Source organism: Lynx rufus, unplaced genomic scaffold, assembly GCF_022079265.1.
Source record: "Lynx rufus isolate CCGP_SWC_20201006 ecotype Redwood Valley unplaced genomic scaffold, mLynRuf1.p SCAF_26, whole genome shotgun sequence".
Lineage (NCBI taxonomy): Eukaryota > Metazoa > Chordata > Mammalia > Carnivora > Felidae > Lynx > Lynx rufus.
Genome location: NW_025814841.1, coordinates 8,544,276 through 8,562,258, shown reverse-complemented (window position 1 = coordinate 8,562,258; position 17,983 = coordinate 8,544,276). Strand labels below are relative to the sequence as shown.

General features: G+C 46.2%; 1 protein-coding gene across 1 annotated transcript in view; it reads right to left on the bottom strand.

Annotated features, from left to right (window-relative positions):
* Positions 1–17,432, bottom strand: part of NIPAL2 (NIPA like domain containing 2) — a 156,468-nt gene extending 139,036 nt beyond the window's left edge. The window contains exons 1-3 of the mRNA XM_047088841.1: positions 17,210–17,432; positions 16,208–16,381; positions 15,503–15,538 (exon numbers count right to left, since the gene is read on the bottom strand). Of these exons, the coding sequence (XP_046944797.1) occupies positions 15,503–15,538; positions 16,208–16,381; positions 17,210–17,432 (433 nt within the window). The remainder of the gene's footprint in view (positions 1–15,502; positions 15,539–16,207; positions 16,382–17,209) is intronic.
* Between the last annotated feature and the right edge of the window lie 551 nt (positions 17,433–17,983).

Below are 17,983 nucleotides of genomic sequence, written 5' to 3'. Positions count from 1 at the left end.
GGAGCCCGAGTCGGCAGCACACATTTTCCCATAAAAAATTGAGTTCAGAGCTTTCCATGGCACCCAGCTCTGTGCCAGGAAGAGCCCATCTGTGCGTAGTGGGGAAGCCGTCAGGCAGGAAACCTGTGACACCAGATGCTACGCCCTTCACCTGGTGGAAAGTCTCCCCCAGGAAGTCACTTAGGACAGTGAGGAGAGTCACGCTGCCAGAGTAGAAAGAGCAAATAGTCAAGGAATGCAGGCTCGGGTTCTAGAATAGGCTTTGTTTGATTTATTTGATTTGATTTGATTTATTTGTCCCGTGTTCCCCCAGGAAATATGCCTCCCTTCACCGGGCCTTTGTCACCTTATCTCCGAAGGGATGGGGCTAGACCAGATGAAATTCAGCAATGTCGGAGCTGCAGATGTGCTGTACGAATGAAAAATATTTTTTAAAGCCCAGATTCAGCTCCATTCCTCAAAGAGCATGCAGTCTTGTGCATGGATAACTATGGCACTTCATAGCTAGGGCCTGGGGCCCCCACGAAGGCTGAGAGCCACCCTTTCACATTTAAGAGGCTGAGACGCTGTGTCTCCCTGACTAGAGCAGCCTCAGGTTGGGGTGAGTGGAAGTCATAACACCACAGAAATGTCACAGGCAAGGGAGGGACCTGTGGGCTCTTCTCCTTTCACTATTGGCCATTGCTAAACTGTGGAGCTTCTAAATTCACACACGCCACCAGATACTGGGAACGTCCTGATGGGCATAGAAGAGGAGTACAAAAACACTCAGATGTGGCCCTGGCCTGAGCTGTCCCCCGCTGCTCTTCTCTCTGTGTCTCAGTCAAGCCAAGCAGACCTCAGCAGGGGAGCGAGAAGCTGAGAGAAATCTCCTTAATGAGTTGGTGAGTGTCAGTCTGTCTGCTGAGGGGGTACTGGGGGTTCCCGAAGGAATCTCTAGCCCTCCTGGGGCCTGGTTAGTGGGATAAGCACTGTTTTCTATGGGGCCCCCGGCAGCCTCAGGCTGAAGGGTGGTCTGGGTGGTTCCTACCTGCAGGTGCTAGGTCTCACACAAGGCCCTTTTCCCTCCTACTCACCTGCTTTCCATCAGCTGCCTGCATCTTCCACATCTGTGCATTCAGCAATCATGGCTATCTACTAATTCCCACTTGGAGGAAACAGATGGGGCTTTATAGCCACTGCCTGCCAGCTCCTTTTGGTCCCACCTTAAAGGCTCTGCACCCCTCCTCCCGTCCCTCACTCTGGGCCTCATGAGGTCTGCCAGCCTCTTTTCCCAGAGGTGCAGCAAGAGCCCAAATCCCAAGCCGTATTCCTTTCTCCTCTCTGGTTTCCACTTCCTTAACTGACCTTTCTCCAAAGGCAGCTGGCCTGAGTCTCTTTTTTTCCTGTTCTTCCAAACTAAAATGTGTGACTATCACTCACTAACTCCATGACTGAGATTTTCCTAGCTCCTAGGCTGGTTAGCCACCAGTTGCTAGCACCCCCAAACCAGCTCACCCCTACTCTGAGCCCCGGGGGACTCACCTCCTGTGGACTACATCTCCCAGAATCCCCTGTAACTCGTTCCAATCAGGTTCAGTCAATGGGAGGCACCTGGAAGGGGGTGGGGGCTGGGAGGAAAGCTAACTCAGGGTACTTCTCACCTATTCCATACCCTCTTTCTGCTTTGGGGGCGTCTGGGGCTTTTGTTGAGGCCCTCCATGACTCTGGCTTCCACTAGGCAGTGTCTCCTCCGTAGTTTCACTTTTCTCTGGACCAAAGTCACACCGTGACTTCTCCTCCTCCCTTTAGCCCTAGGGTGGTAATGACTTCCCACATAGCTGATCTCTGTGTGCTCCACCGTGTGTTCCCATAACCCTGCCCACGCTTCTGTAATAGTCTCAGAGCACTCTGGGGGCGAATCCTGTTTCCTGTTGTGACCATACGGATGCAATAGTTCTCCACTTTTAATTTCAGAGTTTGACTCACTGCCCTTTTAAAATTATATAATTTTTCCACTAAGATCACAAGAATGGATGCTTTGGTGTCAGTATTATGCCTACTAGAAGCTCTAGAGGAACTCAAGAGAAGCTAAATTCCTTGATAAAGCTGGGCATCATGGGAAGAAAAGACACTCTCTGAGAGACAAGATGAGAAGGTCTGCCAAGAAGTTTCTCCCATGATTGGCGGGAGACCCTGACTCCCTGATGAAAAGAAGTGAGGGAGAGCCCAGCCTTGGAAGAAGAGAGTGAGGCACAGTGATCCCAGATCTGTTTATTTTTAAGGAAACAAGACAAAATAAAACAAAACCCCTGAAAGAATCTATGTGCCTGCCACCCAAAATGAACAAATGCTTACATTTTTAAATTTACTTCAGATCTTTTCAAAAAAGAAACAAAACATTACAGAGTTAAAATACCCTATGTCCTCACACCAGAGACCTGCTCCCTTTCCTTCCTTCCCAAAGTCACCACTGTGATGAATTCTACCCGTTCCCAGTCCTTCTGTTTACAACTTCACTGTACATCCATGTATTGATAAACAGTATATAACAATGTTCCATGCTTTGAAACTTGTATAAAACATGGTATCATTTTCCACATATATTCTGCACCTTGATTTTATTACTCAGCATTGTGTTGTCTGCATCAGGCTTCTTTGCTACATAGAGATTGGATCCATGCTTTCTGGTTGCTGTGTAATATTCCATCATATGGGCGCTCCATAACTTACTCATTTTACCCAAATTCCCACTGGTGGGCATTTTGTGGTTTCAGGCTTTTTTGGTTTCTGGAAGCAGTGTTTCTAAAACAAATACACAAGTTTCCCTAAGAAGGGAAGTGTTTCCCAGAAATGGAATGTTCAGTTCAGTTGGATATGTGTATTTGCAGTTTTATTAGTTTGCCAAAATTATTCTCCAAAATGATTTTACCTACCTGGTGAATTCCCATTCCCCTGCATTTTTATCAATACTTGGTATTGTCATAATTTTTCATTTTTACCAAGCTAAAAACACGAAATTGAGTTGTACTGTTTAAATGGAATATTCCCATTTACTGGTGAGGCTCAGACATCTTTTCACAACTTTCACATGTATGTTTGATGCTCAGGGTTCTTCTGTAAATTGTTGGTTTAAAGTCTTTACTCATTTTTTTGTTGTTGTTGGGCTTTTTGTCCTTTTTAGAAATTGACTTAAAGAATTCTTTATATATTTCTAATATTAATCCCTTATGACCTGACTTTTACCTTTTTTTCAGAAGTTTTAAAATTTGACATTTTCCTTTTTGATTTCTGATTCTCGTGTCTTATAAAATAAACCCTTCCCTACCTCCCTGTCATAAAAACATTCTCACAAGCGTTTAGGTCTTTAAGCCATCTGGAATTTATTTTTGGGTGTGGTGTGAGGTAGGAATCTAATGTAATTTTTTTCCACATAGGAATCCAGTTGTCTTAACATATTTATTGAATGGCTCATAATTTCCCCACTAATTTATAATGCTTCCTCTATCATACACCGGAGTCCAATTTATGTTGGATCTATTTCTGGGTTTTCTATTCTGTTTTATTGACAGATTTGTCCATTCCTGTTCCATACCCTCCCACTCACTTTGTTAAACACATTAGACAAAACCCATAGCCTTTTATCTCCAATCCCCATTTCCACATTTCCCTCCTTAATTTTGTCCTGCACTCATCTATGAGCCCTATCTTCCCAAGAATCATCATCGCCTAATTTATTTTGTGCCTACTGTGTGCTAGACAGTGCTAACTACACACATATTATGTAGTTATTCCTCACGGCCCTGTAAGGTGATCTATGTTTGCCAGTCGAGACACTGAGGCTCAGAGGTTGAGAAACTTGCCAAGGTCATACAGCCAGTAAAAGACAAAGCTACAACTGGAACCCAGGTTTGTTTGATGGCACCCCATTTCCACTTTCTAGCCCTTCAAGACTTCCATAATCTGGTCCTCACCTGATCTCAGAATCTTTCTGTCTTTAAAATGGGTATAATAATCCTTCCTTGCAGAGTTGTTACAAGGATTATGTGAAATTATAATTGTGAAAGCACTTAGCACAGTGCCTACTACATAATAGGTACTCAATAAATGCCAGTTAAAGTTGAATAAAAAGTAGACAATAGTTGCCAAAGTTAAAAAAGAAAGAAAGAAAGAAAGAAAGAAAGAAAGAAAGAAAGAAAGTTTACCCCAGCCCATTATCCCTGCTTTAGAATCCCAGGGAAGGAGGAGGGCTGGGCAAGAGTGGGTGGAGTGAGTAGGGGTAGAAGTCTTTGGATAGTTCCACCTTCCACTCTGCTTCCTCTGGTTAGGGTCTCCCAGGAGCAACTGGAAGACTGGTGAGGGGAAGCTGACAAGGAAGGTAAACCCTTAGAAATCTTATTTCTTCCTGCTGAACCTCAGGGCTGAGGATCAACAGCTGCTCTGTAGCTCTGGACCTACACAGCAAGCTTGGCTATTGAGTGGCTGTCATGAGGTTTCAGCCTTCCAGGCATTCAGAGCTGGAGCAGACATCTTCCCTCTCTGGGCTGCCTGAGGAAGGACTGGGGCCAGTCATCCCTTAGTGATTCCCATGGCAACAAGGCAACTGTAGGCCTCCCTCAGAGGAAGCAGGTGAAACAAGACAGCCCTTCCGGGCAGCTCCCTGACTAATGGGAACCACATTGACAAAGGAAGCTGATTGACTTGAGAAATCCAGCACAGCGCGAGGGCTCCCTTTAATGCTGGAGGATTATGGTCACTTGCAATTTTCTTGCTAATTGAAGTTTTTGTAGGAAAAGCAAACACACATATACACATGTACGCATGTATTTCCACGCTGATTCTATTTCAGAAGCAGTGGGTTGTACACATCGGTTACAGGCTTTCTTTGACTCCACCCCTCACATCTGCACCGTATCAACGACAGCTCCAGCTATGGCCCCAGGACACTCCACAGGGGTCAGAATAACAGGAAAACAGGAGTGGAGAGGACAGTGCCCTCTCTCCCTTGTTTAACTTGGAAATCCTGCCTGAGTCTTAAGAGAGGCAATATGTTGGGTCCTAAAAGAGGTGAAAATTATACCCAGTTACTCAGAGAGAAACCCAAAAGGGCTACAGCCGATTTTCCTTTGCTGGTGGTCTGGCTTGGGGTATTGGGGCAGCAGCTTAGGGCCATGGATTCCTCTGCATACGACAATTTGGAAAGAGCAGGACTTTTTCCTTAAGCCATCCCACCTTGCTCCCCTAAATTAAGTGAGGACCCTGAGTCCCCATAACCTTTTTTATACGGGAGTAAAGAAGAACACTCAATCTGTGTTTAAAATTAGAGGTTTCAAGGAGAAGCTGTTCCTTAGAGGGGGACAAAGGGCCCCCCTTCCTTGATATGTTGACATGGTGGCATGCATGGTGGCACTCCATCTGCTGTCACACACACCCACCCACACTCCCAAACACACGGCAGTGTTTATATGCACACCACACTTCCATGGACATGACCAGGGCTAGGCCAATTCCGGGGCATGGCCTCCCCATTTCTTCTGCATTCGTGTAAGTGCCATCAGAATACAAGTGAGTGCCAGTTATGTATCAGGAAAGGAATCCACGCACAAGGACCCTTCTTGATTTTTTGTAACAGATTAACTGTGATGCATATCAATACTGATGGTGCCATCTTAGAGGCAGGAGATCTGATTTCTAGTTCTAGTATTCGACCCTCAGTATCCTTGGATAGAGCACTTCTCTGAATGCTGGTTTCCTCATCTGTGAAAGTGTGAGGTCAGACTGGTGGCCTCTAGGGACACCAGCAGCACTAACACTCTTGAGACCAAACTTCTTTTGTACTTTGTGTCTCTAGGCACGTCTAAGATCCCTGGAAATCAGGACTTACCAGAATTTCCAGGACTCTGACCATTCTTGCTGGGCCCTGTAACCTTTCCCCCATGGAAGTTTCTGTTTAATTCCTGACCCCTTGGATTAACAAGCAAGCTCTTGGTCTCCATCCCTAAAATTCTGCCCTCAAGAAAGGACATGATAATAGTATGTACACTAAGGGGGGAGAAGGAGTTGCCTTTGGAAAGAAGTATGATGCTTTGAACCAAAGGAGTGAAACCCTAATTGTGAAATTTTTAGCTGGAGAGTTGAAGGAGAAGATGTTTGAGATTGAGGATCCTAACTACACAGAGGCTTACCCTGTTGTCGATGCCTAAAATTTCATCATTAGCAAGTGAGTCCTTTGCTGAAACTATTGAGGGTTGCCTCCCACAAAAGAAATGTATTTAAGTTCAGAAGTCATTCAGGCCTTGGTGGGAAGGAGTTATTCAGATCCTTTTTTCAGTGCCTTTTTAAATAAAGAAATGGAGGTGAGGCAGAAAGCTAAGGGACTTAGCAGCTAAGGATGTGAAAGGAATGTCCTCAAAGGAAAACATGACAGGGCAGGCTTGGGACCCCAGAAAATAAACTGCAAGTCCCACACAGTTTTGGTGAAGGCCTCTCCCATACTGGGAACTCCCTGTAGGGAGGAGGAGGGGCCCAGTGAAGGAATCAGAAGTAATTCCAGACCAGCACAGGCCTTACAGATAAAACAAAAGAGGCTCCATTGAGTCATGCGATAGAGACGGGATGTACCCTTACCCAAAACTTGGTTCAGATGTTGAGACTGATGACACCATACATGCACCAAGGGGGTTATTAAAAAGATTATTACTCACATAAAGAAGCTTTCTAGATAGAGCAGGCCAGGCTCCGAAGAAGATTTGAAAAGGCTTGGGATTTCATGGTGGTTAGGGAGTGGGGCTGGAATGAGGGCTCCTGTCCCCAAGGGCTCATGTAGCTTGAACTTCCCACTGGTGCTAAAGGAACAGGCACCTGTGCACCTGGCCATTCTCAAAAACTTGCACCAACACAGAACAGAAAAGAGGGTGATGGGGCTTGAAAGCTGTCAGCAGTCAAAAATCAAAAATTGGATTCTGATTTTTTTTACAGGCCAGGGAGAAGCAATAGATTCTGTTTGTTTCCATGGCCTATCAAGGCGGTCCCTATTACCACTAGCTCCCAGGAACCCCAGATCTCCCAGGTCTTCAGTGTCGGGCAAGACCAGAGTCACTTCAGCATTTTCATGTTACTAGACCGGGAACTTTTGTTCTTCCAGGAACTAGGGAAGCCTGTTAAAATATATTCTGAGACCACAGACCTCCTGGCCTACAGTGTGCATGTGTGTGTGTGTGTGTGTGTGTGTGTGTGTGACTTTAAAGAACACTGGCTTTATCACTGACCCCAAGCTTCAGAGTCTTATACAATGAAATGAAACTCAGAACTAGTTTCTTTTGTGCCTGAGAAATTGAAATATGCTAAAGAGAACAGAATGGCAGCTTACTATATTTGTACTTGGTTGTGTGCTCCTAAGAGTTGATATTATTTGTTGTAGAACATGACCCAGCACAAAGCCAGATATATAGTAGGTGCTCAATAAACATTTATTGAATTGAACTAGTGAAGTGGTAACTGATATATCCATTCTTCTGATCCCATCTACTAAGGACAGGGTTGGGAAGGAAACGAACACTCCCCTAAACACTTACTACAGACGCTTCTCGTGCATTATGCCATTTCATTGTCACTACAATTCCGAGTAAGCGTTGAAGTTCCCATTCTGACAGATGAGGAAAAGAGAGGCTCCAGGAGGTGAAATAAGTCTAAATAACTAGTGAGTGATGGGACCAGGCTTTCCCTTGAAGGCCAGCAGACCATGGTGTGGTCGGAGGCAGGGTAAGAGCAGTGCCTCAGAAGGGAGCCACCAGGCAGGAATGTCATTCCGTTCTTTTCTTCAGATGTTCAACTCTCCTCAACAAAAAACACTTGCCAGATGTTTCCAGGACCTGGCAAGTCTTCAATCACAAAGTGAGGGATGATCTCACACCTGCAGGAGAACGGAACTATATAGCCTGACCTCTCTGGATTATGCTTTTCAAGTTGTTCAAGGGCCACCTGGAATAACCCTTGTCTCAGCTGCGCTGAAGGCTCACAGGCAGTACTTATTGTGAGGCAATATGTTTACCCCACCCAAGTCATAGGTCATGGCAGATGTGATGGGTTGAATTGTGTCCCCCCAAAAGACTCGCTGAAGTCCTAATGCCCAGTACCTATGAATGTGACCTTATTTGGAACAAGGGTCTTTGCCGACGCAATCGTGTTAAGATGAGGGTGTATTGAGTGAGTGTAGGCCCTTAATCCAATGTGACTGGTGTCCTTATAGGAGGAGAGCAGTTTGGACACAGACACCAACAAAGGGTAGAACACCGTGTGAAGTCAGAGCAGAGCAGACTGGAAAGATACAGCTGCAAGCCAAGGAACAGCAAGGATTGCCAGCTGCCATCAGAAGCTAGGAAGCAGCAAGGAATGATTCTACCCCATCTCAGTGAGAGCATGGCCCTACTGACTCCTTGACTTCAGACTTCTGCCTGGAGGAATCATTAAGAGAATAAATTCCTGATGTTTTAAACCGTCTTTACTCCTTTGTTAAGGCAGTCCTAGGAAACTAATGTAGAAAGTTCTTATGGGCAGCCTCCAAGCTCCTGATCCTGGCATCTTGGCCATCAGCTGGGTAGGCTCACAGAGTCCATCATCAGGATGCCAGAGCCCCCGAGCCCTTCCCCAATGCTGTGAGACAAGACAGACCTCATCTCATGGGGCCCACATCTCCCAGGTGAGCATTTCATTCAACTCTAAGCTCAGAACATCCTTCACAAATCTGAGAAATACAACTTCCTGTTAATGTAAGCACCAATATCCTTGCTGTATTTATGCACTCCCCCAGTGTAGGTGGAGGGTCTAGGACATTTGCTCTGCTCTAGGTCTGGAGAACATTGGCTCTTGAGACTTTGAATGGTGCATGGGGAAGAGGAAGAGTAGGAAAATGAAAAGAAAGATTTCAGATTCAGAGTCCAAATTCTAGCTCTGCTCCCCACCAGCTACATGACTTTGGGAAAGCCACTTGGTCTTAAAGCCTTGGTGTCCTCATCTACAATATGAGAAAGAGAATATCTGCACCATGAAGTTATTATGAGGACTAAATGAGATAATATACATGAAGTGCCTGACATAGAAACTAACCAATAAATATTATTACTATTACTTTTATATCATTGTTGTTATTATTTCTCTTTCTGTCCCTGAAATGGAACAGCCCACACCATGAATTACAGCATTATATGAGGGGAGAGACGGTCAGAAATGAGTTGTCTGCCAAGCTCATGTTCCAATTTCATGAGCATGGGCCCTCCCACTTGAGTTGGAGCTCCATAAATGGCAGGTGTTATTATTACCTTTTTATTATTGCTGTTTGAAGTCATGTGTCTGAACCAGATCAGGGCCATTAATAGGCAGGGTCAAAGTCCCAGACACCTGTGGTCAATTGCTCCCAATCTTTCCTCCCTGTATTAGGATTATATATCTACACCCTTTTCTATGCAAGGTGCACTTCCTCCCACTGTGAGCAGAGTATGCCTTCTGCATGGCTTGTTTTGGCCAGTGGGTGGTTGGCAGATATGACATCAACAGAGGCTCCTGGTCTGGCTCATTCTCTTGCACTCTTGATAGCACACACTTTGTATGCGTTGGGCACTACTCTTCATTATCTTACTGAATTGTCACACCTCTGGAAGGTGGGTACTATTTTCATGTTGATTTTCACAGATAAGAAAACTGAGACCAAGAAAGATTAAGTGTCTTGCTCAAATGTACACCATTATGGACTCACAGTGAACCCAGGCAGCCTGGCATGCTTGACCATTACACTCCACCATACCATCTCATAGCCTGAAGAACTTGGTAGAAATTCCTCTGTCTAAAGACACAAAAAATGGGGCGCCTGGGTGGCTCAGTCATTTAAGTGTCTAACTTCGATTCAGGTCATGATCTCATGGTTCGTGGGTTTGAGCCCCACACTGGGCTCTGTGCAGATGGTTCAGAGCCTGGAGCCTGCTTCAGATTCTGTCTCTCTCTTTCTCTCTCTGCTCCTCCCCCACTCATGTGTGTGCTCTCTCTCTCTCTCTCAAAAATAAATAAACTTAAAAAAAATTTAAAGACACAAAAAGCTAATATCTACTTTTTTTTTTTTTTGGAACACCTGCGATGTGCCAGGCACCATTCCATGTCCCTTGTCCCTCCAGCCCTATAACCACCTCTTGGGTTTTACAGATGAGGAAGGAAACTGAATCTCAGAAAACCTAAGTGGCTTGTCACAGTCACACAGAAAGTACAAGAGCTAGCATTTGACCTCAGATCTTAACTATCTGACCCTGAAACCTATAGTCTTTCCACCTTCTCACTCTGCTACACTCTGTCCTCTCTAAGCATATACTAAATTATGGGGGCCTCTGTTTTTCCCTGTCTAAAACGAAAAAATCAGTCTAGAATTGATTTAATAATTTAATAAATTTTTAATGTTTATGTTTCAGTGAGAGAGAGAGAGAGAGAGAGAGAGTCAGAGCATGAGCAGGGGAGGGGAAGAGAGAGAAGGAGACACAGAATCTGAAGCAGGCTCCAGGCTCTGAACTGTCAGCACAGAGCCTGACGTGGAGTGGAGTTCAAACTCATGAGCTGTGAGATCATGACCTGAGCTGAAGTAGGATGTTTAACCAACTGAGCCACCCAGGTGCCCTGAGAATTAAGAATTTAGAGCCTTCACCCACATTGGAGGAGTGTGCTGAGAAAAGTAGTGATCGGGTCTAGGTTTGATCAAGAGTTCATGTTAACCAAAAACCTGTCTTAGTTTTCAAATATCTGGTAACTTTCTGAGAAGTGTGATGAGGGAAATGTATTACAAGCCTTAGCAAGAGAAGGTTGAAAATCAGTGAAGGTCAAACACTGGGATTAAAAAGCATCCTGGGAGAAGTGTGTTGGGGAGATGTGGGTCATCTGGTATGACTGACTGTGGGGCAAATGTTAGGGGGCCCAGGTAGGCTGACCATGGGAATTGTCAATTTGTCTGAGTTGGTGGTCCAGGCACCAGCCTCAGAGTAGAAGATTCCCCTTCCTCAGAGTTTTGAGTCTCTTGGGTTCTGGTAGATTGGGTCATCTGGTATGACTGACTGTGGGGCAAATGTTAGGGGGCCCAGGTAGGCTGACCATGGGAATTGTCAATTTGTCTGAGTTGGTGGTCCAGGCACCAGCCTCAGAGTAGAAGATTCCCCTTCCTCAGAGTTTTGAGTCTCTTGGGTTCTGGTAGATTGGGTCATCTGGTATGACTGACTGTGGGGCAAATGTTAGGGGGCCCAGGTAGGCTGACCATGGGAATTGTCAATTTGTCTGAGTTGGTGGTCCAGGCACCAGCCTCAGAGTAGAAGATTCCCCTTCCTCAGAGTTTTGAGTCTCTTGGGTTCTGGTAGATTGGGTCATCTGGTATGACTGACTGTGGGGCAAATGTTAGGGGGCCCAGGTAGGCTGACCATGGGAATTGTCAATTTGTCTGAGTTGGTGGTCCAGGCACCAGCCTCAGAGTAGAAGATTTCCCTTCCTAAGAGTTTTGAGTCTCTTGGGTTCTGGTAGATTGCTATTGGCCGCAGCCAACAGATTGCAGGGTGTGTGGGGACACAAGAGAAGAGAAATGAGAGAAAATACATTGGGATATTTCCATCCTCTCTGGAGCATTAGAAGTTCCTTTGCCCAGTTCTTGAGCAGGAGCTACAGGGCTTCTCCTGAGGTGCTCTCTGCTCAGCTTCTGGGTTTCTGGATGCTTTGAGTTCATGTCATAAGCTACCAGTGGGAAAAAATGTGGTAAACTTGGCACTGGTGAGATTCTGTGGTATTCTGAATTCTGGTGTTCTTCCTCCATCTGCCTGCTGCTATTTAATTTTCTCAGGCTTCAAATCATCCTCCATGCAGTCTATTCAGGCTTTATAGCTGCAGTCAGTGGGGGAGAAAGAGTGAAGCATACTTACTCTATCTCACATGGAACCCAACATATATATATACCATATGTTATGGTATGGTATATACATACCATATGTATTACTTATTCGAAGTTTAAATCTTAAAAAATGCTCAAATCATTTTAAAAAGAAAAATTATTTTCTACACAATTTATGTTTGCCATTATATCAGCAGGCACTGTGAGCCCTGGAAAAAGGTGATTTGTGGCACCTGCCTCATGTGGGCCAAGAGTTTAAAGGCCTACAGTCAACCCTACTGTCCTGAGACAGCTTCGTCTTCCTTTCACAAATGGAAAGAAGTTCCAGGGGCGCCTGGGTGGCTCAGTCGTTTAAGCATCCGACTTCAGCTCAGGTCATGATCTCACAGTTCTTGAGTTTAAGCCCCGTGTCAGGCTCTGGGCTGACCACTCAGAACCTGGAGCCTGCTTTGGATTCTGTGTCTCCCTTTCTGTATGCCCCTCCCCCCCACTCACACTCTGTCTCTGTGTCTCTCTCTCTCTCAAAAATAAATAAACATTAATTTTTTTTTTAAAAAAGAAAGAAGTTCCAGTCTCTTGACTATGAGTAATCAATCAGTAGGGACATTGGTTAGGTTTGGGTCTCAGGATACTCTTAGCCTCTGCCACATCACCCCAGTTGAGTCTTGGCAGAATGTAGACGATGCAGGTCTCAGGGAGGGAAATGTGTTTCTTGAAGCATCTGATAAGATTCAAGTTGCACCGATTCTCTCCTAGCCTCTAGTGGGGATGTTGTTCAGGGATATAGGTGTCAAGCCAGTGAACACACCTGCCAGGTACCCAGCTTACTTCCTAAGGGGAATCTTCCATAGCAGGGCTGCCTAAAGTCACACAGGTCCTTCAGATCCAGAGGGAAGGTGGGGAGAAGAAGTAGGACTGCTCCAGAGAAGCCACAGATTCAAGAATGAGCTGTGCTTCACTGATTGAAGGTAGTCCAGGAAATGAAAGGAATGTGGTAGGAATGATGAACCAACTTCCCAACCCTTAATCACATCCAGCCATGACATCCTTGGGCCCACCTTTTTCTTCAGTCAGGAGATAAATGAAGATCTCCATCACTTGGCTTCCTGAAGAGTTACTTGGTCATGTGTGTGTGTGTGTGTGTGTGTGTGTGTGTGTGTATGTGTGAAAAAGAGAAAAATGAGAGACAGAGAGCAAGAGCATTTGGCTTGTCCACGTGTAGCGGTGAGTAACACACAGAGAGTCGGTACACTGAGGTTTTTTCTTTCCAGGAAGCAGCTTTTTTCATGTCAGCTTGGGCTCGGTGTGCTAAGACCCAAAAGGCTGAACCCTGACAGCAGCGGGGGGTGGGGGTGCCTTTTGTACCATTTTGCTCCTTTGTCTCCCATATATGGTAACATACAATCTGAATGGGTGGTCTATGTTACAGAGTCGTGAGGAAGGTCACATATGTGCACATAGCCAGGTTGCCTTCCCTTGTCTTGAGGTTTTCACCACATTCCCCCCCTTTGATGCTCAGACCCCCTATTTTGGGTCATAGAGCATCGTCTTGGTTTAGGGGTTTATATTTCCATAGCATCATCACATGCATGGCCATTTTCCTTTCGACTATTACCTCAATGAGGTTGGAGACAGACTGCACGACCAGGGGAGCTAGGCAAGGTAGGATCAAGCCAGCTCCCCAGATCAAGAGGATAATACCTGTGAGGGTTTTGAATCCTCCAAGAGTTGAAAACCGTCCTCCAAATAACTCCCCAGGGTTCTAACCTTCTCAGGTCTGGACTGGGACACGAGCAACCTTTTTCATTCGATGATCTCCTCTATGACTTTTCCTTCATCACCGATCTGTAGGCAGCAGCTGCTCAGGTTAAACTTTCCACAAGCTCCTCCTTCAGAAACAAGCAAGTAATCTAAGGCCAAGTGATTTTGATAGATAGCATTGTGCATTTTGGTTTGCTGCTTGACTAGTAAATTAAGAGCTCTAGCAGTTTGATTATAATTGATTATAATTTCTACAACTGCTTGCAGTCTGATTATGCGGTTTAGCATGTAAATGGGAGTGCGGTAGCCCCAGGGCCCATCCTCTGCTCAGGTGGCAGGGCCATAATATTGGACTATATGCTCAGGAGGCCATTCATCATCTTTCCAATTGCCAATTTGTAGGGCATATCATTTCCTTTGAGTCTCCCTGTCCATACACTTGGACTCCCAAAGGTTCCCTTCTGGCAAGTGGGAGCAGGAAGAAAGATGGATGAATAGTCCCCAGCACACGTGACCCTGAGCAGGCTGGGGAAAGTACTGTATAGGCTGTCCTTCGACACATCCAGTATAGTCCACCTGGGCCCGCCATTCAATGGCTGCATCGACATTGTCCCAGGCCTCTCAGAGATGAAAGAAGTTAGACAAGTGGTGGGGATTGGCTCAAGGTGATCTGGGGATCTCCACCATTGGGTTTCCCAGGTGGTTGAGTTATAAAATCTTTGGCCTAGGCGCGTTAAACTTCCAACGGCAATGCTGAACTTTCTTCCCCATCGGGCAAGGCAGTTTTTCCCAATACTTGAGGTTTTGAAGAGCCACACCCCAGTAGTAGGACTGGAGTATTCTGTTACATTATAAGGTTCTTGGGGATCTACTTCTCTAGCCTCCCATAGCATTTGATCCCCCGTGTTGGTTCCCCCGCATACATAGCAGGAAGAGATCTTCAGAGTCTGGCTATAGTCTCTGCTAGAGCTAGAAACAAGTTCCTTGCTGTGACTGAAATAGAGGGGGGGCTACTTCTCATTTCTTCATAGGAGTGGAAGACTTGATGGGATATGGTTGGATGGGCAGTAGTGACTCTCTTGAAATATAGCACAGTCCCTGGGTCTCTGCCTCCCTTATGGACCCGGACCCAATTCAGGTGCCCCACTGTCATTTAAAATCTCCTGGGTTAATTAACAGGGTTACAGGCCTTTGATGGACAACTTGATATAGCAGCCCCCTTATGAAGGAGCGCTGGTGTGTTTTCTTTTTCCCAAGTAGTCCATGAAACACAGCTCCAACTGGGGCATAAAACTTAGGTGAATAGGCACATAAACCGTTTTCCTCACACATGTATTTGTCATTGAGTCAGTATTCCTGCTCCCAATCTAAGCCTCCCCATGGCATATCAAGAGTCCTTGGGCCCTCTATGACAAGTACCCACTTTTTTCTTCTGACAGATGCTTCTGGACCAATACTTATAACCTCATATACGTCAAACAGCATTGACACCGGTCGTTTGGGGTTAGTACTTTGTGTCCGGCTGACAAAGCCCCCCCACCCACCTTCTCGGTAGGATTGGACTTCTAACCAATTTTCACTGGGGAGTATTGTGGGTCAAAACAAGTGTATTGACTCTCCCATTGGCAGATAGAGTAGGTGATCTTATTGTGTGCAGGTCCCCAGGATTGTCCTTGGCACGAGAAGTCGGTATGGTATAGTAAGGTCCAAGTGACTCCCTGGCCTGACCCAGTTATGTGAATACATTGGTCACATGATGAGGAATCTAGGTCTACAGAAAAGGTCCAGATTAGAAGCAACTGATACCAACAAAGCATCCTATCCATAAAAGGAAGGTAAGTGCTAACAGAAATCCCTCACCACACTCCCAGTCAGCTGGGGAGTCCTCTGCCAATCCTATGGTGAAAGTAGAACAAGAAACACAATAACAGCGAGACACAGGGGGTGGCAGTGCATCACAGTAAGGAAACAGGTCTAGAAAATAAGGACAGGTTATTTGTTCCACAGGACCGTCGACTTCTCAAGCTTCTGCCGTGTGTAGATTAGTCAGCTTCTGGAGTGACTAAAGCAGGGCTGTGGTCTCCCACAGCCTCTGGAGTCGCAGATTGCTTCTTTTGTATGGTCACTTGGCAGGGCGTTGATGGATCAGGAATGCACTCCCAGTTTTAAGATGACTGTTTCACTCTGCTGTGGTGAATCCAGGGACCCACCTCGGCTACGTTTTCTGCAGTAGGGGTGGACAATATGACAGTGAATGGGCCCCTCCGGAGGAGGTATAGGGTTTGGACATTCCATTCCTTCACCCATACAGCATCTCCTGGTTTAAAGGGGTGAGCATCTATGGTCAGACTCATAGGTAACCAGTCCCTAACCCAGTGGTATAAGGTGGTCAGGGGAGAGCCAAGGGTCACATCTGTTACCTTAGGGTTAGATTGCCTATCTCATTTAGATCCCATCTTATGCCCTTGATAATGGGGGGAGGGTGCCCATAAAGGATTTCATAAGGGGAGAACCCCGTCTGCTTAGTGGGGCTACACTTGATTCTTACAAGGTGATCGGCAATACCTGGTTCCAGTGTAGGTGGGTTTCCTGACACAGTTTGCTTAACAGCAGTATCAGGGTTAGTTTTTTCCACCTTCCCAGAGCTCTGGGGTCTGTATGCCGTGTGCAACTTCCAGGTGATCTTTAACCCCTTCGCCACCAGCCGCACCACCTCAGCCACGAATGCAGGACTGTTATCTGATCCAATAGTGATAAGGATCCCAAATTGAGGAACGATTTATTTTAGAAGTTGGGCCAGTTCATGTGTCTTTTCTGTGAGAGTAGGGAAGGCTTCCACCCAGCCCGAGAAAGTGCACCCAAGGACCAACAGATATTTACAGCCTCAGACCCAGGGAAGCTCAGTGAGGTCCACAATCACATTTTAAAACGGGGGCCCCCTGACACTCTGCACCCCAGGGGTGGCCTTGGGTCCCTGATGTGGGTTACTCCCAGCACACGTTTCACATTGCTTGCATATTGCCCGGGCTGTGCTGGAGAGTCGAGGGATGTAGAAATAAATGTTGGCTCAACATAGTCTCAAGAGCTCTCCGGCCAGTATGGGTTTCCTGATGGAACTGTTTGACAAAAGCTGGAGCCAGGGCCTTAGGAATTGCTACTTGCAAATCTCCACCATCCACCTGGGAGGTAGTTTCCATTTTCAGTCTTAAATCAGGTACTCTCATGTTGTGAGTAATTGGGGTGCCATTCTCCAGTGGACTAGGGAACAGTGCGGCCCTTAAAGCTGCTGATTCCACTATTTCTTCAGAAGACACAAGCTTTGCCTCTCAGTCTGCCTTATGGTTTCCTGTCCAGTCCTGGTGTCTCCCCTTTGATGTCCCCGACATGCATGACTGCCACTCTTTTAGGGGCCCTGCTGAGAATTTCCCAGCTGCAGAGGGCACTCATTTTCCCAGTGGCCCTCCTGACAACAGCGAGAACACTGGTTCCATCCTAACTTTGGTCCTGGGTGAGATGATCCTCCTCGTTGTTCCCCTTTCTGGCCTCAGCCCTGTCCCTGTGGGACACCTTTCCAGGAGCGTTCCAACCACTCCATCAAGGCCGCAGCTAACAAGTCTGCGCTTTTCTGCATCTTCCGGTGTTCCCTCCATGCTGCCTGATCACGGTCGACAAACACCTTAGTTGCTACTTCCAGCAACTGACTGGCATTCAGGCCAGCGAAACCCTCTAGCCTTTGCAGCTTGTGACAGATGTCCCCTTGGACCTGACCCATGAAAGCCACATTGGCCATCCACAGGTCAACCGGTGGATCAAAAGGGGTGTAGAGATGAAATGTCTCATATAGTCTCTCCTAGAACTGGCTCGGGCTTTCTGGAGCACTTCTGATGTTTTACTCATATTTATGGCCTTTTTCTCCCCTTCCTTCTTGATACCTTTCAGTCCTTGTGAGCCCTCCATCTACACTTGAGTTGTTTGGTTCCTGATTGGGGTCCTCCCCAGGGAAGTGAGCCTGCGCATAAGCCTGGGTGTCTAGCATCCCAGCCGGGGCATTCTCCTCTAACCATTTTAGGGCCACCTGGGTAATTCGGTGATGTTCCTCCGTGTCAAAGAGGGTCAGGAGGAGTTGGCGGCAGTCCATCCAAGTAGGTTAAGGGGTTTGAATTATGGACTGCATTAGTTCAATCATAGCCTGGGTCTTCTCCATATAGAGGGAGTATGATGCTTCCAATTTAGGAGGTCTGTAGTGCAAAGAGTTGGTACACAAAACATGCTGGCCTCCTTAGATCTGGCCTTCCTGCTCATAATAGATGGGTCTCCTAGTTTCCCCCAGTGGCATCTGTA